The following is a 25,437-nucleotide window of genomic DNA, read 5'->3' on the forward strand; positions in this document are numbered from 1 at the left end:
GAAGCCTGCACACCGCAACGAAGAGTAGCCCCCGCTCACTGCAACTAGAGAAAGCCCGTGTGCAGCAACGAAGACCCAGCGCAGCCAAAAATAAATAAATAAATTTATTTTAAAAATTAAAAAAAAATAAAATGGGCATGTATTGGGTACCCAGTAGTGTAGGCACTAATGATGATGGTCTGTTCCTATCTTTTTCCTTCCAGACTCTGAGGTCAGAAACTGACTACCTCACTGTAGTATCTGAATTCCTGGCACTCAGTAGTGAATGAGTGAATAGATGAATGAATGGACACATGAACATATGAATCATAATAACAGCCTACTGTGTAGTGGTGTGCTGAGTTGTCTCAGACCAGCTTGCAAGAACAAATTATTAAACATTCAGGAATTTTGCAAGCCCATTGTTCAGTTATTGGTCGCTTGAAATTGACCATGGTGGGAGTATTTACAACAGGGAAATTGGCAATGTTGCAAAGTAGAGCTTCCCCTCTGTTTTCTCAGGGCCTGTTTACCTGCACCCCACTGGATAGCACTTCCTGTGTCAGGCACTGTTTTAAGCCCTTTAGATATATGAATCCACATTTAACCCTCATAAACATCATGAAGAGGGCACCATTGTTATTCCCACTTTACAGATGGGAAACTGAGGCCCAGGGAGGCAAAGCCACTTGCCCAAGTGTGGTTCGGTAGTCTGTTTCCCTTAGACGAATGAAGACCATCCTCACCATCTCTGGGCTCAGCTGCCCTTGGTGGCCTCACAGGTACCAGCCATTCTCACCACAGCCACTGTTTGTAATCAGCTCCTCTGGGAGAAGAGAGGCAGTTGCCTGGTGACCAAAGTGTTCCCTAGCTCTCCGAAGGTCACATTGAGTGAGGGGGAGGATAAAGATCACCACACAGGGTGCCCCCTCTTCCAGGGCTCCAGACAACTGATCCAATCAGCCCAGCCAGACCCCACGCAGCGCTCCAGACCTCCTTGGTGCTCTGACGCCATTAGCAGGATTGAATTAAAGGCCTGACGCCCTGGAACAGTGGCAGCAGGCTTTGTGTGCAGAGAGCCCTGCCGTGTGTGTGCGTCATTGCCAGAGAAGGAGGCAAAGCCCAGGCAGAGGGTGGGTGACCGCAGGGCCCCCAAACCTCACAGGTACTTCTGTCCGGCCAGTATTTGCCTCTGGCATGTCCCTTTGGGACCACAGTTTGGGACAGTCATGGACTCCCCAAAGCTCAGCTTAGGGGTTAACAGAGTCTCTCCAGCGGCCATTCCAGCTCGAACATTCCAGATCTCTGCGGGGCCTTGTTTACCCCGCTGCGTTGTCACCTCCTGTGTGTCTGTCTCCCACTCCTCCAGGACTCTCTTAGGAGCAGAAATGTGGCTCCAGGCCCCAGGCAGTCCCCTGTACACAGCAGGCCTTCGATAAATGGGCGATGAATCAATGAATGAACAAGCAAGCCTGCACATTGTGCCTTCCTGCTGCCACAAGGAGCTCCTGATTTATTTCTCCAAGCCCTGCCATCAGGAACAAATTCCCTGTGGTCATCACACCCAGCCTTCCAGCTCCCGCTGGCTGGTGAAGGCGGCTTGTATGGCAGCAGACCCAGGAGAGCGGGATGGGGGCCCTGAGAAGGACTCTCCAAGGAGGTGATGTTTATGCTGAGATCTGAGGAGCCGCGATCATGGGAAAAGGGAGAGCAGCGGAGTTCCTGGCAGAAGGGACCAGCACAAATGCTTGTCTAGAAACTGACCGTGGCCAGCGGAGCTTGAGATGAAGTTGACTGTGTAGACAGATGATGGAGTAAAGACCACCTCCCTTCACCCCATACCCTGGGAGTCTCTCCGCGATCACCTGAGGGGCAGAGCAAGGCCACGTGCTCCCTCCCTGCCCCAGGGCGCTGTCCCAGGGCTTTTACCCCCACCCACCTGTACTGTACCAGCTCTGAGAGCAACCATGCCAAGGGGGAGGAGATACAGCCATGAGAATGTCATTTTCTATCTCCCCAGCAAAAAGCCCCAGCATTTAATCCTTGGATAATTTAATAAAATTCCAGGAACAGATATTTTAAGTCGGAACAAAATTGTGTCCAGCAGTTGTGGGTAATTCCCAAGGGGTCCAGGGCCCCATTTCTTGATCCAGAGGCCACTTTGGGTTTCTAGATTCCTTCTGACCTGACATGCAGTCTCCCAGGCGGCTTTCCAGTTTGCTTGGACCAGCTGATGTCCCTCAGCCAACATTTCCCCAGCTTGGCTAGGTCTCAGCACTGCCCGTGCGTGCGAGCTTTGCAAATGCACATTCCAGGTGCCACCCCAGCTCTGTGAGTGTCCTGACAGAGTGTAAAGGGGAGCTGGATTTTCAATCAGGAGGGGGCTGATTCTGCTGCTCTGGCAGGTTTCAGGAGCCCCCTGGTGACTCTGAACGGCATCCTTGTCCCTGGAAGGGGCTATAACCCTCAGCTTGGAGGTATGGGTACCTGGTTCTCAGCTCTCCCTCCCCAGCGCTCTGTGACGCGGATGTAGGTGAGCCGGCTCAAGTCTCCATGACCGCCACCCCCCAGCACTATCAACAGAGCCTGGCACCCAGGACAGACCCTGAATACATGCCAATCCTTGATGGCCACGTCACCAGGCACTGTGGAGCACAATGGTCTGGGCTTGAGGCAGGGAAAGTGTTGACTTTGAATTAATGCCCTGGCTTTGTGACCCTTCTGAGAACCAGTTCCTCTGTTGTAAAGTGGACATGATTCCACAGCGGCTCTCTTGCGCTGTGTCCCAGGCCAGGCCTTTCTGATGTATGTCTCATTAACTATTATTATCCCCATCTTAAGGAGAAGGAATCATGGTTAGATAGGTGGCAGGATTGGCTGGGGTCACCCAGCCTAGTTACGGAACCCAACTCCTTCAGCCAGCTTCAGGCAAAACTTCTCCCAGAAGGATGGCATCCTCTCTGGTAGTCTGAAATGCAGCCTCCTGGGCCCTGCCTGAGTCAGAATGCCTGAACCTAAAGACTGAGAACGTCCCCACCCTAAGCAACTAGGCTGAGCAGCTAGGACAGGCCAGTCTTGTACGTGGGTGTGCCCACTTCATCAGGGTGGGCTTTCCTGGAATAAGCCAAAGAAAGCCCCCCCACTTGCGCATTCAGGTTGGATTATTATTATTATATTATCTTTATTGCTGTTCACCATAGAGATAATTAACGCTGTCCTTCTCCATTGTTCCCAGGGAGTTTCCCTCCCGACATCTGGGAGGATGTGTAGTGGAACAGGGGTGGGGGAGGGCATGGAACCTCCGTGGGGTCTGATCCCTCCTACCTATACCCCCAACTCTGCTCACACCTTCTTCCCAGAGCCGGCAGGGGTGCGGAAGAGGTGAGGCGCGACGAGCACGGCCGCGGTTGCGGGGAATGGGGAACCTGGGTCCCCCTCCTCTCCCCACCCCTCTCCCCGACGTTTCCGGCCCGGGGCGGGGCGCTCCCCCTCCCGGCAATGAGCGAAGCCGGAGCGCACTAGGACCGTGGCGCTCCGCCCGCCGCCGCTATAAGAGGCCGCGCTCGCACCCCACGCGGAACCCGCGGCTCAGACCAGTTCCTGGCGTCCCGACCTGTGTCGGACCCGAGGCCGGACCTGCCGCTGCGCAGCCGACGCCAGCCCAGGGCCTGGGAGGAACGAGCGCACCCGGGCCCCCGCCGCGGGCACCATGGGCGCTACCCACTCCGCGTCCGAGGAGGTGCGGGAGCTCGAGGGCAAGACGGGCTGTGAGTATCCCGCAGGGGACGGGGGCGGGGACCGCGACCGCCGGCCGGCTGGCACGGGGGCTCCCAGCCCACGGCCACCCGCTCGGCTTCGGGCCACCGCGCTGTGTGACCTTGGGCTAGTAGCTGGCTCTCTCTGCGCCTCAGTCTCCCCCTCCTTCAAATGGGTCCCCGCCGGCCACTTTGCAGGCTGCGGTGATGCTGAGTAAGTGTCGCGGCAGCTGTGCCTCGGTGCTCTCGGAGTTGGCTGGGAACCCCTGAACCTGGGACTGCGGACCCGGGAGGGAGCAGTGTCCGGGCTCCCGGGCCCGGGAGAGCTAGCGTCCACGGACGCTCAGCTGTTGTACGCGACCCGCACCTGAAAGTCGTTTGGATTCAGGATTACGCAGGGGGAGGAAAGTTTTTCAGTCGGCGGGAGCTGGGTGGGAGCCCGGAGCCCGGCCCCGCGACCTTAGCGCGGGTGAGCGGGTCTCTGAGCCTCCCGTCTGTAAAATGGGTTCAGGCGGTTCCCCCCCTACCCGCCATGGGTAACTGGGAGGATTAAGCGAGGCAGCGCCCGAAGAGCACTTTGCTGGAGCCCGGCGACCTTCGTGGAGCTCGCCCGGACTCCCGGGCCCGCAGAGGCTGTGCGCCCCGTATCCGCCCGGGGCAGGGCGCACCGGGAGGCCGGGCTGCGGGCCGAGCTGACCGCAGGGGAGTGATGGCGGAAGCGCCTGACCGCCCAAGTCCAGCCGGGCTGGGAACTTGATCCTGGGCCCTGACTTCGGGGCACCCGGTTCTATTACGGACTGTGAAGGGGGATGTGGACTGAAGACCGAGAGAGGCCAGGTGAGTGGGCAGACTGGCCTTGGCAATGGGCAGACCGGGTGTCAACCCCGCCAGCGCTACTTCCTGGCTGTGTGTCCTTGGGCTAGTCACTTTACCTCTCTATGTCTCTGTTTCCTTCTTTCTAGAATGGGGTTTCTGCTAGTATCTTGTAGAGAAATGCTCAAGAAAACGGGAGCTGCAGCTGTTATTTCCAGTCAGGAGCTGGCTCCTGGTGCCTGCTTCGAGTTCAGTGCAGACAGTCTGCGTCCATGGTTGATCAACTGGAGGGAGCGGCCCCGCCATTTGTGCGTGGGCTGAAAAATGACCCCTCCTGACTCCCAATCTGAACACCTTACTCCCAATCTAAACACCTCTTTCCAGGAGAATTGGGTGAAAATTACAGAAAGCCCTTAATAATTGGTGTCTGCGTCTACACATGCATACATACACAGACATGTATGCGGACACCTTCCTGTGTACAAATACAGAGCTATCTTCAACTGGAGAAAAAAAGAGTTGTGGTGCATATATATCATATGGAACCCCCTTTTTTTTTTTAAAGAGAAGGAGTAAGAGTATATTTTTGTAACTTTTATTTGCATCAAGGAATTAAGAATAATGAATACTTATTGGGGGATTTGGTAGAAAAGATGAAGGGGGAGTGAGCTTTTCACTGTTAACTTTTTTATGTTTTCATTTTGAACCATGTGTGACTATTTCACTTACTCAAAAAGTTTTATAAAGTCTAGTTCAACCCCAAAGCGCACGTGAGAGAGGAGGTAGGATTCCTGTCACCTGACTTTCTTGGATTTCCCCTGTTTTTATTATTTCTTGAGTGCCCTCTGGCTGCCTTGAATCTGGCTGGTTAGAAATGGGGGTTCTCTGAGGCTGGGATCTCTGCAGGAAGGGAGGGCTGGCCTCAGTCTCTCAGGCAGCCCCCGTGGCAGGCAGTCTGGGGGAATTCCATCTGGTTGTGGGTTTGACAGGTGATGGGGCTGCAGAGCATGCTGGGAATCTTGTCAGTTTCCTGGGCCCAGCCTCCTACCCGGATGACAGAAGCTGAGGGTTCCGTGCTTTGTTGCTTTCCTAGAGGTGGCTGATGTGACTTCCCTTTTTGCTGCTCAGAACTCAGATTTCACACCCGGAAGAGGGAGGGGAGACAGAGGCGGTCAGGGAAGGAGTTCTGAGGTCAGACTAGAGGGGAGGATAATGCCTTCCGTTATCTGAACTTCAAGTAGGTGGAAACTTCCCCCTAGTTCTGTGAAAGGCGTTGGCACAGCCTGAGCACTTTTATCCATTCAGACCCAGAGAGGTTGATTTCCTGAGGGGAGATGCACAGTATAAACAGATCAACCCATTGGTGTCAAGTTCCGTGAAGAAGATACAATCCGACGGCATGAGAGTTGGGGGAGGGGCAAGGAAACATTTCTTTCGAGGGGACCAGGAGGGCTTCGTGGGGGAGGTGATAATGGAATAGACCCAAGTAAGAAGGAGCCAGCTGCATGAAGACCAGTCGGAAGTGCATTTGGAGCAGAGGGCACAGCAAATGCAAAGGTCCTTTGACAGGAACAAGCTGAGGACAATGAATGAGGTTGGTATGAGATGAGGACGTGGACATAGGGCTCAGGTTGGGATGGGAACCTGATTTAAGGGGTCTTGATAGATATGTAGCCTTGGGCAAGTCATTTATGCCCTGAGTGCCTCAGTTTCATGCACTATAAAATCAGGATAAAAGTGGTACCTTCCTCTGAGTTGTTGGGAAGGATTAAGTGAGTGAATTCACGTGAAGTATTTAGAGCAAGCACAAGTGTTTAGTATTATCAGCCATGCTTTAAATACATTGATAGGTCCTGGTTGCTCTGAGCCGCAAGTAAGAGTTAAGTCTTGGTGCCACTTCTTCACAGCTGCATGACCTTAAGCAAGTCGTTTTACCTCTCTGAGCGTTAGTGCTCCCACCTGGATCGTGGGGTGGCGGTATAGATTCAACAAGAGGGTGTATGTTATGTGTGGCAGTGCTTGACTTGGTATGGGAACGTCAGCTCCCTGCATCCTGCGGGCTGGGTGGAGTGTTCCTGTAAGAACCCTTGGGAAGCATCCCTGAGAAGGGGGAAGAGCCTAGGTCCAGGGCAGCCAGAGAACAGGCTGTGCCCACAGGGTTGCTAGGCTTCCCCCGCCTCTCTGAGGCCCAGGGTGGTCCCTGATTTGAAGAATCAGCCTGGTCCCTTTGCATGCACTCTCTTGGAATCCTCATGGTAATCCTCCAGGGAAGGTGGTACTATGGCCATTTTACAGAGGCTCAGAGGAGTAAAGCAACTTGCCTCCCATCCCACAGCTCATACGCGGAGGAGTAGGGGATCTCAGGATCCCCAGGTTCACTGTCCTGCCACTGCTGTGCTTTCACTGTGTTTCGTTGCCCCTCAGATTTCTAGGAACCCAGAAGGGGTAGGAACAGCCTGCCCATATATTTTTCTCACCACCTGGCCTTTGCACAATCTGTTCCCTGTGCCTGGAGCACTCTTTCCATCTCACATAATTCGGCATTTGCATATGGCCGTACTTCTGTGACCACCACCCAGGTGAAGACCGCGCACGTTTCCTCTTTGCCCCCCTCTTTATGAAACTCATGCTCTTCCTCGTTCAGAGCTCAGCTTAGCTATTGTTTCCTTCCAGAAAGCCATCCCCAGCTACCCTCCTTCCAACCTTTGTGTGTTAAATGCCTGTCCTCAGCACTCCCGCAGCCCCTGCATTCCCTCCCATAATAGCTCACATCACACCCTGTTATAATTGTCAGCTTCGTCACCTGCTACCCCCTTGAAACTTGGAGCTCCCTGAGAGTGGGCAGTGTACTCGCCTTTGTACTCAGTGAGAACACAAGAGGTTCACGTTGAAGGGGTGAAGGCCCTGGGGACTTTATAACCCAGGGAGTATTGCCCAGGAGCCAGTGTCCGGTATAAAATCTAGTGCCGCACCAGCAGCTGGCCTTGGCCACGTCAGCCCCGCCAAAAATAGGCCTGAGCGCAAGCTCGCTCACGCAGGGCTTCCTTGGGTCCGCACGCCCACCTCTCCTTGCCTGTCAGAGTCTCATCGACTGATTTAAAGCATAGACAAGTACTCCCAAACATCTTCTCTGCGCCAGGAAAGCTGACTACCTAGACTGTTAAAATTCATATTAAAAACCCGAGCGAAGGCATTCTGGTTGTGTGTCCGAGTGGTGAGCTGGCCTTTCTCCGTGGCAGGCGTGGTGTCAAGCCCAGTGTGTGTCCCAAGGTGTGACGTGGACGCTGGACAGGAAGAAAGGAATCACTCACCGTGGCATGTTCCCTGTCACCACCTTGAGCTGGCCCGGAGGTGGCCCCCCCTTCCTGTCCCCCCAACCCCGTGTCTGCTCCTGGAATTGGAAAGGAAAGAATACGAGGAGGAATCTGGGAAAGGTGGAGGGGTCTATTTTTCCTTCAGGCTCCAGAACAGCTCCACAGGCATGTCTGTGTAGATGCCAAGAAGCTGCCAGAAGAAAGAAGAAAAATCAATCTCCCAGATCTAGAGTTCAGACCTCATGATGGTTAGAGCTAATGTTTATCGGGCGCCTGTCATCTGCCGAACACTGTGCTGAGCTATGAAGTTTCCCCGCAGTGGCTCATGGAATCCTCCCAGGAACGCTGTGGCCTTCCCATTCCAGAGATGGGGAAGTCAAGGTTGAAGAGAGGACGTGACTGCCACAGGCCGCTGAGAAGCAGAGGCGGGATTCAAGTCCTGGTCTGACCCCCGGACCTCATCCTTTGGGGAGGGAACCAGAGACGCGGGAGGCCTGTGTGGCCTGGACTGGCTTCTAGGGGTGGCACTGCATTTTCCACTGGAATCTCCCGGCTGGGCAGTACTCCTGGGTTATAAAGTCTTCAAGCAGCCCCAGACCACAGCCTCAGCCCCTTCACCCCATGCCACATTCCCTGGTGCACCAGACACCTCCCCTGCCTTCCTGAAGCTCGGGACCTTGAGGGGTAAGGGCGGACCGGCAGGTACCACTGTGTTCATCCTGTTGTCACCAAGGCTTGTGGAGCTAAATGGCCAACAAGACCTATTGGATCCCTTTCCGTTTCCTCTGGGGTGGACCGTGGTTTTAACTTGGGATCCTTGGGGAGTCTCTGAAACCCATAAAGTGGGGTGCAGAATTGTGTCCGTGGGGCTCTGGGAGATGTGGGCCCTCAGCTTTCCTGAGATTCTTAAAACAGTGGAGATACATTCCACAGTATGTAAATCAGACCCCAATAAGAAAGTAATAATAAGAGCACTTAAATTTTTTTAGAAGAATGAAAAATGGTGGCTCCCTGCTGAGGGAGGAACAAACATATCTGGAGGACTGGTCCCCAAAGGCTGAGCTCTCGGGGGCCCTGGGGGCAGTGGTCAAGACCACAGCAGGGAGGGCCAAGTGACCCCCAGCCCTCTGGAACCTTTACTACCTTGGTCGGGCGGGTTGTCCAGACCTCTGCCCACTCCCTGGTTGCTCACAGTGTGGAAACGTGCAGGAAAGGGCTGGATAGCAAGTGAACTAATTCCTGGGCACCCAAAAGCGCCCCTTGCTCTGGCCCATTTTTCACTCTGTGCACCTGGATCCGGTCATCCCGTGTTAGCAGTAGCTGCAGAGTAGGGCCAGGAGGCCGGCGATCATCGGGCTTGCCCCATGCGGCAGTGCTGAGATGCCTGGTCCAGGCTGCAGCCCTCTCTGAACCACCAGTTCCACCCCTTTGAAGATGTGGCGGTCAACGAGATGGTCTAGAGCTGTGGATGAGGTAATAGCTGCTCTTTCTTGGGCCTTTTCCATCCATCATCTCATCCGCCTAAGAGCCCAGTGGGACTTTTTTTTTTCTTTCCTTTATTTATTTATTTATTTATTTATGGCTGTGTTGGGTCTTCGTTTCTGTGCGTGGGCTTTCTCTAGTTGCGGCAAGCGGGGGCCACTCTTCATCGCGGTGCGCGGGCCTCTCACCATCGCGGCCTCTCTTGTTGCGGAGCACAGGCTCCAGACACGCAGGCTCAGTAATTGTGGCTCACGGGCCCAGTTGCTCCGCGGCATGTGGGATCCTCCCAGACCAGGGCTGGAACCCGCGTCCCCTGCATTGGCAGGCAGACTCTCAACCACTGCACCACCAGGGAAGCCCCCCCAGTGGGACTTTTGTTACCGTTTACAGATGAGGAAACTGAGGCTCAGACATGCAGGTGACTGCTCACGGTCACTTAGATGCATACGTATAACTGAATCACTGTGCTGTACACCTGCAACTAACACGATTTTGATATTATAAATCAATTATACTTCAATAAAAACAAAGAAAATATAATTTAAAAAAAGGTCACTTAAAAAAAAAAAAAAAAGGTCACTTAGATGCTGTGTGTGGAACCCAAATTCAAAACAAGGCCTCTTTAATGGTATAGATGATCTTACTTGCAAAGCAGAAGTAGAGACAGGGGTAGAGAACAAATGTATGGATACCAAGGGGGAAAGGGGTGGGGTGGGAGGAATTGGGAGACTAGGATTGACACATATATATTATTGATACTATTTATAAAATGAACAACTGATGGGAACGTGCTGTATAGGACAGGGAACTCACCTAGTGCACTGTGGTAGCCTAAATGGGAGGGAAGTCCAAAAGGGAGGGGATATCTGTATGTGTATGGCTGATTCATTCTGTTGTGCAGTGGAGGCTAAGACAACATTGTAAAGCAACCATACTCAATAAAAAATAAATAAAAATAAATTTAGGAATACACTGTAAAAAAAAAACAAAAAGCTATCTTTTTCGGGTGCAAGGAGAAACTGCCTCTCCCATGTGATATAACATAGGTGGAGAGTGTGAGTGACCCCAGGTCGTATTATCTGTGAGAGGCAACACTGCTGCCCCATGACCTTGTTAACAGTGTTCCACACACTTGTTTACCCAGTTGGCAAGGGGAGAATCGGACCTCAAGGCAGATAGTATTAGCTCTGGGTGATGTGGAAAGTTCTAGAAGTGTGGGCTACGCCCCCCTCCCCCCCAAACCCCCGGGGAGGGCAAGCTTGGTGATGAGCAGTGTGAGGGGTATGGGGAGGGCTAAGAAGAAGAAACCCCCTCCATTTCCTGGGTCTGACTGTGTGGCTCACGTCTGTTTCAGAAGTAGTGTTTTCTCTGCATGAAAGCAACTGACAATCCACTCCAAGACTTCCCAGCTCCACGGATTAGTAGTAATTAGATCCCTTATGCATCTTTCTTTCTCACCTCCCCCATCCCCACGCTGGCAGGATAATTTTTCTGTGAGTTAATGGTCCCCAGAATGCAGCCTGGAATTTAATCACTGCTCAGATATGCCATACGGCCCAATCCAACAGACAAAATGCCTCGATAAGATGCTTCTACTTTTGCAAAGCACTTTAGTATCTGCTATCTCAAGCCCGGGGAACAAGGCGTTCTTGGCTCAGGAGTGCCCACTGCTTTGGGAAGATAAGGCAGGGCACCTTTTCCCAGCCTGGAGAGGCTGGGCAAGGTGACGAGGAGGAGCCTGGCACCTTGGTCCTGCCAGCCATCCTGTCACCGGCTCCATCTTTATTATTAATTCATAAAACCAGAAGGTCAAGTGGGTGATTTCTGCCAGTGGTGGAAATCACCTTAAGTGCAAGGACAAAAAGGCCCTTTGTTGTCCCGACAGTGTGACCTTTGTGGACGGGCAGGCTGTCAGAAGTGGGCCTTCTGTTCTCAGCACAGCTCCCTGGGAGGTGAAAGGGAGCAGTTAGGTCTCAGGGCCCAGGTGCCTCTGGGAGGGAGGGCCGGTGGCCAGGCAGGAGACAGCAGCACGGTTGGTGTGACTGAGTTATACAGCGATGGCAAGAGAAGGGTGGGGGGCCCTTCCCAGCTCCTGAGCACCCATGCCAGGGTCTCAGTGATCAGAGAACCCCAGCTGAGCGCCCAGCACTTCACAGGCCTCACCCACCTGGTAGTCCTCAGGGGTTCCCTTATCTTGTCCTCTCCTGCATCTCTAAGGCCTCAACCAGAGTCCCACGTGGACACAGACTAGCCTTCCACCACCTTGACCTTTACCAGCAGGTAGAAGTGGGTTTGAATCACGATGCTGCTGTTTACTGTCTAAGCAAGAAACTTTGCCTCCCTGAGTCTTAGTTTCCTCATCTGTATGATGGGAATGTGTCCCAGGGCTGCTGTGAGGATTGAATGAGAATTTGAGTAAAGCTCTTCACACGTCATAAGTGTTCAATAGTTGTTGGCAGGTACAGATCATTTCGATTGTAAACCTTTCAGAAGCTGGCCATATATCTCCTTTTTAAGGGTATTCTGTAACTTCTTTCAGTAATTCATATCACTTGTGACACATCTGCCATCTTTGACATGCCTCAAGTTTGTCATTTTCTTGATGTTGTGCTAATGATCGGGGACCTTAGCATGCTTTAATTTGTATTACTCTGTAGTATTTTTTCTCTAATTTAAAAACCTACGTATTGGTTTTTGTTTTATGCAGACTCTATTAATTTTTGCAACCATTCTTCCTTACAGATTCAGTTTCTTTTTTTTTTTTAGTATTTATTTATTTTGGCTGTACGAGGTCTTAGTTGTGGCACGCAGGATCTTTGTTGCAGCATGCAGGATCCTTTTTTAGTTGGGGCATGCGGGCTTCTTAGTTTTGGCATGCGAACTCTTAGTCGCAGCATGCATATGGGATCTAGTTCCCCAACCATGGATCGAACCCGGGCCCCCTGACTTGGGAGCACGGAGTCCTACCCACTGGACCACCAGGGAAGTCCCCAAATTCAGTTTCTTCTTATGTAACACACCTTTCCATGGAGTTTGCAATGAGTCTCTCTGAGTTGTCAGCTTTGTCTGAAAATGTCTTTATTTTGCCAGGCTACAGGAATGATCATTTGGCTGGGTATCAAATTTGAGGTTGCTGCATGTTTTCTCTCAGCACTGAGTTTTTGGTCTCTTTTTGCTGTTGAAAAGTCAGCTCTTTTGTCTGATTGATATTTCTTTGTAGAAATCTGCTTTTTCCCCTCTGTTTAAAAATATTTGTTGGTGGTGGTTTTTTAGGTGCTTTGTGTAGGTGTGGATTTAATTTATCCTGCCTGGGAATGGTTTATGCTGTATTATTCTAAAAATGACTGATATCTTCCATAATGAAGATATTATCTCTCCCCTTTCTCCTAATATTTTTCCTCAGTAATTACTTTTGAAAGGTGATGAACCGTGTCATTCTGTCCTGAATGCCTCTTTACTTTTCTTGCATATTTCCTATCTTTTTGTTGCTGTGTGCTGTATTTTGATTTGTTTCCTTAGGTCTGTCTTCCAATTCACTAATTCTCTCTTTAGCTATTACAGCATTGCTGCCTTAACCCAACTTAGTTTTTTAAATTCCATAGACTTAAAAAAGAAACATTTTGTAAGTTCTATAAGGTTTTCAGATTCAGTGCTTGTGTCATAGGGCACTGTTCTTATATTATTTGTAATAATTTAAAGCTTATTGTATAGTTTCTGCTGTCTCATCATCTTGGGGGTCCATTCCATTTATTAATTGTGTCTGCTGATTCTCCCATATGGTGGTCATTTGCTGTGTAGTTTGGTTTTTGATTTTGAGCTCATCTCTGGGCTGGCTCCCCCCTGGTTTTCACTCATCTCCAGATTCATGCTGAGGCCAAACCAAGTGGAGATGGGCTTAGCTGAAGTACCTCCCCCATGAGAGTACCCTGTGCCCTGGGCTATAGAAGTACCTCACACAGTGCTTTGCATTTGTTGTTCTGGGTACCTTAGGGCTTTCACTGGTCTGGAAACACTTTTTACATTAATTCCTCAATTTGGCTTTCCTGCACCACAGAGGTTTGGATTTTTCTCTCGTGAATGACACAGGCCTGGAGTTTTGATTCATCACAGAGTTCCCCTCCTCTCCTCTGCACCCTGCCACCTCTTCTGCAGAGTCAGCTTCCTTGTTGATTCTCTGGGCCAGCAGGGAACATTTTTCTGCCCCACCTTATATGGAGAGGCAGCCCTTTGTGCTCTAGCTTTTGATAGGAGTCTCACTTCTAACTCATATGGACCCAAGGCCACTGCTGTCACTCAGTGGGCTAGAAGCCACACCCTTTGCTGTGAGAGCCTGGAAATATTCTGGTACCCCTGGGCCACCTCACTTGCTGGGTCTGAGTCCCCTCCTTGCTTCTGGCACCTGGGGATTTCCCTTTCTTTCAAGCTTAGTGATGTCTTAAATTTTTTTCTAATTGTATCCAGTGCTTCATGGGTTCATAGTGGAATGCAAAGTCTGTGTTAGCTCCTTGTAGAAGGAACTGGAGTTCTTTTTTTTTTCTTTTTTATATATTTTTAATATTTTTTTATTTTTTGGCCGTGCTGCGTGGCATGTGGGATCTTAGTTCCCCAGTCAGGGATCTACCCCACACCCCCTGCTTTGGAAGTGTGGAGTCTTAACCACTGGACCACCAGGGAAGTCCTGAAACTGGAGTTCTTTACCTAAATGTCCTACCATAATAAGCCCTCGTGCTTTTGGTAAATCTGGAGCTGAAGATAGTTCTGGAAGAATGTGAAAACCAGTTCCCTAGAGGCTCTGAAAAGTGCCCAAATCTCCGCTGATTAACTGTTGCTTTTCTCCCTTCCTCATCTTTAGTCTTTTTATTAAAATGGAGACATCTCTCTTTGTTTAGTGATGTAAATGGTGTGTATTCGTTGTCCCAGTCACTTCTTAGTTTTGGCAGACAGCACAGCAGATGGTCATGAGAACAGATTCTGGAGTCACAGAACTGGGTTCAAATCCCAGTTCTGCCACTCATATCTGTGTGACCTTCAGCGAGTGACTTACCCTCTCTGAGAGTCAGTTTCCGTATCTGTAAAATGGGTGTGACAACCCCCAGGAGAGGCAGGCACTGTGATGAGACTAAATAAGATCATGTGTGTCAAGTGTTTGGCTTAGTTCCTGCCTCTGAGTAAATGCTGACACTTGGTGGTTATTATTTCTGCTCTAAGGCAAATGGGAAAGAACAGAAGCTAGCCGTAGGAAGGTGAGCGTGGATGAGCAGAGCATGGTCTGTGTGATTTTGAGAGTCATGCTCACCCACTCTGACAGCTTTCTGAGTTGTCTCGTTGCTCATGAGGGGAGAATGTTTTCTAAAATCATGTCCCTTCAGTCTGTCCCAGGGTCCCCTCCAGTCCTGAGATTTGGAGGATTCATTCTGTGCAGAAAACAAAACAAAACGAAATATCCTAACAAGACCCTCGGTACCTAAAATAAATGCCGTCCTCAGGCTGGCATGGGCCTGGGGCAGCTCTTCCTGGGAACCCCTCGGCTTTTGCACTTACAAAGCGGGTTGAAGTTTTCGAGCAAAGGGTTTGAAAGCTGCTGGAGGAAGGCCAGCAATTAATCTTCTTGTCGTTGCTTCTGCTTTGGAATAGAGTGAGTTTGATAACTTCATTCTCAAGACCGAGTGCACCCAGGTGCATCTTTGGATTACTTTAAATTCCCAGCAATGAGGTGTGGTCTGGAATGTGTACATGCCCAGCACATGGCTTCCAAGGGGCAGGCAGGTGGAGGAGAGGAGCAGGGCATCTGGCACCGTGAAGCATCTTGTGTGTGCCAGGCATGTGAGGGAGGGTCCCTTCCAGGCTGTGGAGGCCGGTCCCTTGCTCTCCCTCCCCAGGCCCCGGCTTAGTCATTGCTTGGGCTGTAATTCCAGGAGGTACACAAGTTCTCTCTCCCCTGGGATCCTGGAGGCAGCTGAAGAGCCACATAGGTACCTTGAGATTATTGCTTTGGGGACATAATAATAGCAAGCATGGCGACTCCAGGATCTTATGCTTCTCCTGCCAGGTCCAGTGCTGAGTGTGTACATGATTTCTTTTCAATGGGGGCAAAATTCACATAACATAAAATTTACCATCCTAACCATTTTATTTTTATTATTTATTTATTTATTTTGGCCGCACCGTGCGGCTTGCAGGATCTTAGTTTCCCAACCAGGGATTGAACCTGGGCCCCCAACAGTGGAAGTGTGGAGTCCTAACCACTGGACCAACAGGGAAGTCCCCCATCTTAACCATCTTAAAGCATACAATTCAGTGGCATTAAGCACATTCACAGTGCTGTGCCACCATCGCCACTGTATTTCCCAACCATCTTCATCACCCCAAAAAGAAGCTTCAGCAGTCACTCTAATCTCCCAACTCGTAGCCCCTGGCAACCACTAACCTACTTTCTGTCTCTATGGATTTGCTTACTTTGGGAGATTCATATAAAAGGAAGCATACAGTAGTGGCCTTGCGTGTCTGGCTTCTTAATGTCGTGTTTTCAAGGTTCATCCAGGTTGTATCAAGTGTCACTGCTTCATTCTGTCTCATGGTGGAATAATGTTCCATTGGATGGAGATGCCGCAGTTTGTTCATCTGTTCACAAGTAGATGGCCATTTGGGTTCCCACGTTTTGACGATTATGCATATTGTTTATGTGATTTGATTGTTTTTCGTGGTATGAACAGCCTCATGTAGGCAGTGCTATTATTATCTCTGAGTTACGGAGGAGGAAGTAACAGTCTTGGGGAGAAGGTTTAGTAGGACGAGAAGCTGGGGGTTGAACCTGCAGCTCTTGGCAGCGATGGGGTTAGCTCACCTTTCTGTCTGGCCGGGCGCATCTCTGTGTTGCAGGACCTCGGCCAATGCCTGGGTTGAGTACTGGCCAGTCTCTCGGGGCACAGCCAGCAGGAGAGCTTTGGGGGTCCTGGAAGCCACCAAGCCCTTCCCAGTGATGCCACTTGGAGTCCCAGAGCCTGCATCCAGGCTGGCACTGCCGGGGGAAACGGAGGGAGGCAGGGTGGCTCTGGGACGCCCCTGGAGAAAGCAGCCAGCATGCTCTCAACCGCCCTTGCTTCTCTCAGCTGTGTCTTTTTTTTTTTTTTTAATTAATTTATTTATTTATTTATTTTTGGCTGTGTTGGGTCCTCGTTTCTGTGCAAGGGCTTTCTCTAGTTGCGGCAAGTGGGGGCCACTCTTCATCACGGTGCGCGGGCCTCTCACTGTCGCGGCCTCTCCCGCTGCGGAGCACAGGCTCCAGACGCGCAGGCTCAGCAGTTGTGGCTCACGGGCCTAGCCGCTCCGCGGCATGTGGGATCTTCCCAGATCAGGGCTCGAACCCGTGTCCCCTGCATTGGCAGGCAGACTCTCAACCACTGCGCCACCAGGGAAGCCCTCTCAGCTGTGTCTTGAGCGCCCTTCCCTACCTGGACGGCTACAGCTGCCCACCTCTCAGTGGGTACCCAGCCCCAGCATCTGCATCTGCCCTCCATTCGGTTGCCGGGCACATGGGATCTTGTTCTGTGGCTTAGCATCCTCCGGAAACTCAGGGTGAAGTCTCAATGCCTTAGTCTGATGTGTGTGCCCCCCACTCCTGTGCCCCCGTTCCTAGTCCGCCTTCCACCCATGCTAAAGGGCTTGGAGCTCCCCGAGTTCCTCCCACTCTGCCTGCGCCAGCGCTCAGCCCCTGGGATCCCATCGGGCATCACCTCCCACCCCAACCCCGTGGATTGGAAGCCCCGCTCCAACTTCGGTGCTCCTTGGCAAGCGGACACTGCACTTAGCACCCTGGATCCCAGCGAGGTGAGGGCTCTGCCTTCTGTGTCTGCATCCTTGGCATCTGGCACGTGCCCAGCAAACCAGAGGCACTCAGTAAATATCTCTTAATGAGTGGTGGGGGCACCTGTCAGAGGGTTGAGCAGATACAGGTGTGCCACGGAGGAGTCCGTCAGGCCCTCACACCCCTGAGGGCAGCCCAGATTCTGGGAGGAAGAAGCAAGTGGTATTCTATATGCCCCTCACCGCCAGGCTCAAATAGTCCTGACCACCCCGTAGCGGATGTGGGTAAATGGGGATCTTCGGTTTCCTCGCAAGTCACGTGAGGGAGCCTGGACCTTGTGGGAGATTTCGGGCCTGTTTCTCGGCGCCTAGTCTCCTCCCGCCCTCCTTCCTGAGTGTTGCCTCTGACCCCTGGTCTGTATGACTCTCCTTCCCCGGTGGCTCCTTGCTTAGCATACCAGGGCGGCAGCCTGACCGTTGGGGCCAGGGCCAGGCAGAGACCCCATATCCATTAGCACCCCACTCATCCACTTCTGTGTCCGTAGATTTGCCTATTCTGGGCATTTCACATCAATGGAATCACACACTATGTGGCCTTTTGTGTCTGGTTTCTTTGCCGCAGCAGAATGTGTTCCAGGTTCATCCACGTTGTAGCAGGTGTCAGTACTCCATCCTTTTTTTATGGCCAAATAATATTCCATTGTAGGGATAGAACACTTTTTTATTAAATCAGTTTTTAATCAAATATTGTTCTTTGTTTCCTTAAATATGTAGTATTTAGTAAACAAGCAAACTGAATATGGGAGGAAAAAGCTATTTGCGCTGCCTTTTTTCTTCTTCCAGTTTTACTGAGATATAATTGACATACAGCACTATATAAGTTTAAGGTGTGCAGCATAATGATTTGATTTACCTACATCACGAAGTGATGATCACAATAAGTTTAGTGAACATCCATCATTTCATATAGATACAAAATTAAAGAAATAGAAAAAAACTTTTCTTGTGATGAGAACTCTTAGGGTTTTCTCTCAGTAACTTTCATATATAACATACGGCAGTGTTAGTTATATTTACCATGTACATTACACCCCTAGTACTTATTTTTTAAATTTAATTTTAAATTCCTGTTGGAGTATAGTTGATTTACAATGTTGTGTTAGTTTCAGGTGTACAGCAAAGTGATTCAGTTATACATACACATATATCCATTTTTTTTCAGATTCTTTTCCCATATAGGTTATTACAGAACACTGAGTAGAGTTCCCTGTGCTATACAGTAGGTCCTTGTTGATTATCTGTTTTATATGTAGTAGTTTGTTTATGTTCATCCCTAACTCCTGATTTATCCCTCCCCTCCATCTTTCCCCTTTGGTAACCGTAAGTTTGTTTTTGAAGTCTATGAGTCTGTTTCTGTTTTGTAAATAAGTCCATTTGTATGATTTTTTTAAATTCCACTTATAAGTGATATCATATGATATTTGTCTTTCTCTTTCTGACTTACTTCACTCAGTATGACAATCTCTAGGTCCATCCATGTTGCTGCAAGTGGCATTATTTCATTCTTTTTTATGGCTGAGCAATATTCCATTGTATATATGTACCATATCTTCTTTATCCATACCTCTGTCGGTGGACATTTAGGTTGCTTCCATGTCCTGGCTATTGTAAGAGTGCTGCAGTGAACATTGGGGTGCATGTATCTTTCAAATTAGTTTTCTCCAGATATATGCCCAGTAGTGGGATTGCTGGATCGTATGGTAGTACTATTTTTAGTTTTTTAAGGAACCTCCATACTGTTCTCCATAGTGGCTGTATCCATTTACATTCCCACCAACAGTGCAAGAGGGTTCTCTTTTCTCCACACCCTCCCCAGCATTTGTTTGTAGACTTTTATTTTTTTAACATCTTTATTAGAGTATAATTGCTTTACAATGGTGTGTTAGTTTCTGCTTTATAACAAAGTGAATCAGTTATACATATGTCCCCATATCTCTTCCCTCTTGTGTCTCCCTCCCTCCCAGCCTCCCTATCCCACCCCTCTAGGTGGTCACAGAGCACGGAGCTGATCTCCCTGTGCTTATGTGGCTGCTTCCCACCAGCTATCTATTTTACGTTTGGTAGTGTATATATGTCCATGCCACTCTCTCACTTTGTCCCAGCTTACCCTTCCCCCTCCCCATATCCTCAAGTCCATTCTCTAGTAGGTCTGCATCTTTATTCCCATCTTGCCCCTAGGTTCTTCTGACCTTTTTATTTTTTTTCTTTTTTTAGATTCCATATGTATGTGTTAGCATATGGCATTTGTTTTTTCTCTTTCTGACTTACTTCACTCTGTATGACAGTCTCTAGGTCCATCCACCTCACTACAAATAACTCAGTTTCATTCCTTTTTATGGCTGAGTAATATTCCATTGTATATATGTGCCACATCTTCTTTATCCATTCATCTGTTGATGGACACTTAGGTTGCTTCCATGTAAGAATGCTCAATATCATTAATCATTAGAGAAATGCAAATCAAAACTACAGTGAGATATCATCTCACACCGGTCAGAATGGTCATCATCAAAAAATCTACAAACAGTAAATGCTGGAGGGGGTGTGGAGAAAAGGGAACCCTCTTGCACTGTTGGTGGGAATGTAAATTGATACAGCCACTATGGAGAACAGTATGGAGGTTCCTTAAAAAACTAAAAATAGAACTACCATATGACCCAGCAATCGTACTACTGGGCATATACCCTGAGAAAACCATAATTCAAAAAGAGTCGTGTACCAAAATGTTTATTGCAGCTCTGTTTGTAGACTTTTTGATGACGGCCATTCTGACCAGTATGAGATGATACCTCATTGTAGTTTTGATTTGCATTTCTCTGATAATTAGTGATGTTGAGCGTCTTTTCATGTGCTTTTTGACCATCTGTATGTCTTCTTTGGAGAAGTGTCTATTTAGATCTTCCACCCATTTTTTGATTGGGTTGTTTTTTTGATATTGAGATGCATGAGCTGCTTTCTTTTTTTTTTTTTTTTAATTCCTTTATTTTTTATTTATTTTTATTCATTATTATTTTTTTTAAAAATATTTTATTTATTTATTTATTTATTTATGGCTGTGTTGGGTCTTCGTTTCTGTGTGAGGGCTTTCTCCAGTTGCGGCAAGTGGGGGCCATTCTTCATCGCAGTGCACGGGCCTCTCACTATCGCGGCCTCTCTTGTTGCGGAGCACAGGCTCCAGACGCGCGGGCTCAGTAATTGTGGCTCACGGGCCCAGTCGCTCCGCGGCATGTGGGATCCTCCCAGACCAGGGCTCGAACCCGTGTCCCCTGCATTGGCAGGCAGACTCTCAACCACTGCGCCACCAGGGAAGCCCATGAGCTGCTTTCTTAATCCATTCAGCTGTTGATGGACATCTGGGTTGTTTCTACCTTTTGGCTGTTGTGCACTGTAGTGCTGTGAACATTCATTTATGGTTTTTTCTGTGGGCGTATGTTTTCACTTATCTTGGTTATATACTTAGGAGCAGAATTTCTGGATTGTGTGGTAAATCTATGTTTAATTTATTGAGGAATCACCGAACTGTTTTCCACAGCAGCTGCGCAGTTTTCCATTCCCACCAGCAATGTCTGAGGGGTCCAGTTTCTCCACAGTGTCACCAACGCTAGGTATTTTCTGTTTTAGTTTTCATTATAGCCGTTGAAGTTAAAATTTTTTTAATTTAAATAAGATTACACAAGTAATCCCTATTAATTGCAGAAAAGTTAAAGGACAGATAATCAAAGATAAGGAGCTAGAGGAGGGAAATGTCCTGTCATTCTACCATCTGGAACAATTTACTATTTTGTTGTGACCCTTTCGTAAGTTTTCTTGTGCACACACTTGTATAACAATATGAACTTTCATGTAAATGAGATCTTTGTTGCCTGTTGGTTTTTCCATGTAATGATATTCCAGGAACATTTTCTGATGTCCCACGATATTTTAAACATATTTTCTCAGGCTGTGTAGGATGCACCAGGATTTATTTAACCCGTTTCCCGTGGCCCGGCATTGCCCCAATTTTTTACTGTTTGAAACAGGCAACGATGATTACTCTTATCTGTTTATCTTTGTACATATGTCTCGGTTCCTCAGGATTCATTCCTAGGGCTCAAGTTGCTGCTTCAGAGCGCGTATACCAAGCACTGTCCAGCACAAATATAATGCGAGGTGGAATAATTCTAAATTTCCAACGAGCTATAGATGGAATGTAATTCCCGATTTTCTAGTAGCCACATTTAAAAAAAAAAGTAAAAAAACAGGTGAAGTTAGTTTAATAATATATTTTATTTAACCCATTATAACTACAATATTATTTCAAATATAATTAATATAAAAATTATTAAGACAGTTTACGTTTTTTTCGTACTACGTCTTAGAAAGCCGGTATGTTTTTTTTACACTTGAGCACATTTCAGCAGCCACATGTGACTCTGTATTGGGCAGTACAGGTGTATACTTTTTTGTTTAAGCTTTTGATACAAAATGACAAGTCACTGCCCCCCCCCCTCCCCGCCCCCCTCGCAAAATTGGGCAGATGAAACTCCCACCAGCCCCATGGAAGGGTGTACATTTCCCTCAGGTTGAAATCTAATACCCAAAATAACGAGGTCGAGATGCCAGGCTCCAAGGTGTCTCTGCCTCTCGTTCCCATGGCAACTGTGACCTCACAGGGGCCTGGAGAGAGGGCTCAGAGTGAGGAGCAGGGAAACTGGAAAAGCTTCCGTCCCGGGAACCCTTGAGGGGACAACAGACAGGGCCTTCCAGGGTGTGACATGGGCACATGTGTATCAGGCGCTCACGGGACAGACCTTATAGGGGGCCCAGGGTCAGCCTGGGGGCCGGAGTAGAGGGCACAGGAGCTTAGCTGAGGGCTGAGCTCTTGGCTCTGAGGATTTGAGTGCCAAAAAGAGGGGACCAGAATTGGGAAGTTTGTCCTCCTAATTCCTCTGCTTTCAGTCAAGCAGGACAGAAAGGTGCGTGTGTCATGTGTGCATGCACTTTGGATGCAGTTAGCTGGAAACTCTTCATTAGAGAAATCTGGTCTGAGATGGTTTATGGTTTACACAGCGCTTCCTGTCTGTGTGACCTTGGGCAGGTCTCAGTGTTCCCATCTCTAGGTTGGGGAGAGAACTGTCCCTATCTGATAGGATTGATTGAGGGTTATGTGAGCCAAGGCTTGTCAAGAGTAGAATCGAACACAGTGCCCAGGACACAGCTTGATGAATGCCTATTGTTAATTAATGGCTATTGTTGTCATGATTATGCACTAACTTCTTTTTTAATGTCTTTATTGAGATATAACTCACATCCCCTGCATTGCATCCATTTAAAGTGTCCTCAGTTTGTAGTATAATCACAGGGTTGTGTAACAATCTAATTTTGGAACATTTTCATCCCCCCTCAAAGGAACTCCTTTGCTATTAGCAGTGATTCCCTCTCTCTTTCCACAGCCCCAGGCAACCACTGGTCTACTTTCTGTCTCTATGGCTTTGCCTCTCTGAGTGTTTCGTATAAATGGAAACCCGCCAGGCATGGCTTTATGACAGGTCTCTCTCACTTATTTTTCATGGAGGTGGTGTAGGAGCATGTGGTTGGTGTTAATTTCTGATCATTATTTCTCAACAGATCAGTGTATTTAAAAAAAATTATTGAAATATAGTTGATTTACGATGTGTTAGTTTCAGATATATAGCAAAATGACTCAGTTGTACATATATATTTTCTTTTTTAGATTCTTTTCCATTATAGATTATTATAAGATATTGAGTATAGTTCTCTGCTATACAGTAACACCTTGTTGTTCATCTATTTTATATATAGTAGTGTGTGTATGTTAATCCCAAACTCTTCATTTATCCCTCCTTCCCCCCTTTCCCCTTTGGTAACCATAAGTTTGTTTTCTATGTCTGTAAGTCTATTTCTGCTTTGTAAATAAGTTCATTTGTATCATTTTTTAAGATTCCACATATAAGCAATATCATATGATAATTTGTCTTTCTCCGACTTACTTCACTTAGTATGATAATCTCTAGGTCCATCCATGTTGCTGCAAATGGCATCAGTGTATTTTTTTTGATCTGTGGGTTAGAGCTGAGAACTCTAATTGGCCAATGTAATCTGATCACCCAAAGCGAGGCAGTGTGGGGTGTCAGTTAAAAAAAAAAACCTAAACTAAACCACACATGTTCTGCCAGACAAACTAAGTTCAAATCCTGGGTCTGCCTCTTTCAAGTTTAGTGACCTTGAGCAGGTTACTAATCTCCTCAGAGCCTCTGTGTGTCTGTAAAATGGGAATCGTCTGTCTGTTGGTCATTGGGTCATGGAGAGGATTAAATAAGCACACATGTGCCCAGGATGCAGTACTTGCCAATGAATGATTCACCACTAACAATATTTTTGAGATCCCTCGGCTGTCCCATATGGGACCATATTGTGTGCTTCAAATATTTGTTACATGATTAATAAATATATATTGTATATTAGAGGAGGTTTGGAAAATGCAGATGAATCAAAGCAAAACAAACATAGTCTTCAATCCCAGCATTGAGAGATAATTGCTATTATTATTTGGGGAAAACAGGTCGATTTTCTTTCCTTACTTACATACATTTGTATATATTTAGATGTTTTCCCAATGGGGGTTCATGCTGTTTTCATAGCAGTTGTTTTTAGACAACATTATGTTGGAATGTATGTTCACATTCAGTACACAACTGTCACTTTTAAAGGCAGCAACTTTTTAAAAAAATTGGCTAAACCTACCATAAATTATTTAACTGATCTTCTCTTGGTGGGCCCTGAGGCCGAGTCCGGTTTTTACACTATTGTAGAGAATGCAGCGGTGAACAGTTATGTACTCATGTTGTTGTACCCGTTGGATTTATTCTTTCAGGATAAATCCCCGCTAAGTAGAATTGCTGATCTTCTTAAGTAAATGTTTCATTGCGATATCACATCACTAGTGAGAAAAGTACATCACTAGTGAGCATGCAGATCCCAAAACTTTCTGAGAACACATCTGTGTAACCTGCAGCTGGATCAAGAATTAAACGCTTCCAGTTCCCAAAAGCCCTCTCATGCCCCATTCAAATTACTGCCCCACAAGGGCAACTTCTATCCTAACTTTTAAAGAAATTAAGACGTTATTATGAGCCATTTTAGGTTAACAGCAAACTTCAGGCGAAGGTACAGAGATTACTCATGGCCCCCTGCCCCCCACACACGCACAGCCTTGCCCACTGTCAGCGTCCCCCACCAGAGGGGACATTTGTTACAATTGATGCACTTCCATTGATACATCATCACCCAGAGTCCACGGTTTACATGAGGGTTCTCTCTTGGCATCCTACGTCCTATGGGTTTGGACGAATGTATAATGACATGTATCCATAATTATAGTATCATACAGAGTAGGTTCACTGCCTTAAAAATTCTCTGTGGTTCGCCAACTCATTGCTTCCCTGGTAACCGCTGACCTCGTTGCCGTCTCGGTAGTTTTGCCTCTTCCAGAGTGTCATGTAGTTGGAATCATACCGTATGTAGCCCTTCTATCCTGACTTAACACTGCAGATGAGTTTTGCCCGTTTTTGAGCTTTATGTAAATGGAATCATGAAGTATGTACTCTTCCACGTCCGGCTTCTTCTGCTTGTTATTGTGTTTTGGAACTCACCCAAGCTATTGTCCGTACTATTTGTTCATTTTCACTGCTGTATCCTATTCCATTACTTGCATATACCACACACTTCATCTATTCTGCCATTGCAGGGCATTTGGATAATTTCCATTTCAGGGCTCTTCAAATCGTACTGCCATGAAATCCTTCTACACATCTTCTGATGTGTGCAAATATGCATTTCTGTTGGGTATGTACTTGAGAGTGCAATGGCCAGACCATGGAATACATGATTGTCCGTGCTAACATACATGTGATGTAAATGGCTGTATTTTCCTCCAGAAAGGTGATAACTGTCCCCAGGGGTTACCTGACCTTTCCGAGTGTCAGCTTCTACATCTGTAACATGGGATTCAGCCTCCTCCCAGGACGTCATGAGGAACAGATGAGCTAACGTGTGGAGATGAGCCCCATTCCCCCAGCACATAGCAGGCCTTCGGGATGGGTTGGTCATTGTAAAGAGTATTTTCTAGCCAAGAGCAGCTTCTAGAAAGGCTTGAGAATTCTGAGTTGCATATTCTTTTTTATTTTAAATATTTATTTATTTTGGCTGTGCCGGGTCTTAGTTGCTGCACC

The 25,437-nt window shown here is 48.0% G+C and overlaps 1 protein-coding gene across 1 annotated transcript in view; it reads left to right on the forward strand.

Moving 5' to 3' along the window:
* The first annotated feature begins 3,663 nt into the window (after window positions 1-3,663).
* TESC (tescalcin) overlaps window positions 3,664-25,437 on the forward strand; it is a 63,899-nt gene continuing 42,125 nt past the window's right edge. Inside the window, exon 1 of the mRNA XM_068562327.1 lies at window positions 3,664-3,746. Within this exon, the coding sequence (XP_068418428.1) occupies window positions 3,689-3,746 (58 nt within the window). The 5' untranslated portion in view covers window positions 3,664-3,688. The remainder of the gene's footprint in view (window positions 3,747-25,437) is intronic.

The sequence above is a fragment of the Eschrichtius robustus genome, chromosome 14 (genome assembly GCF_028021215.1).
Source record: "Eschrichtius robustus isolate mEscRob2 chromosome 14, mEscRob2.pri, whole genome shotgun sequence".
Classification (NCBI taxonomy): domain Eukaryota; kingdom Metazoa; phylum Chordata; class Mammalia; order Artiodactyla; family Eschrichtiidae; genus Eschrichtius; species Eschrichtius robustus.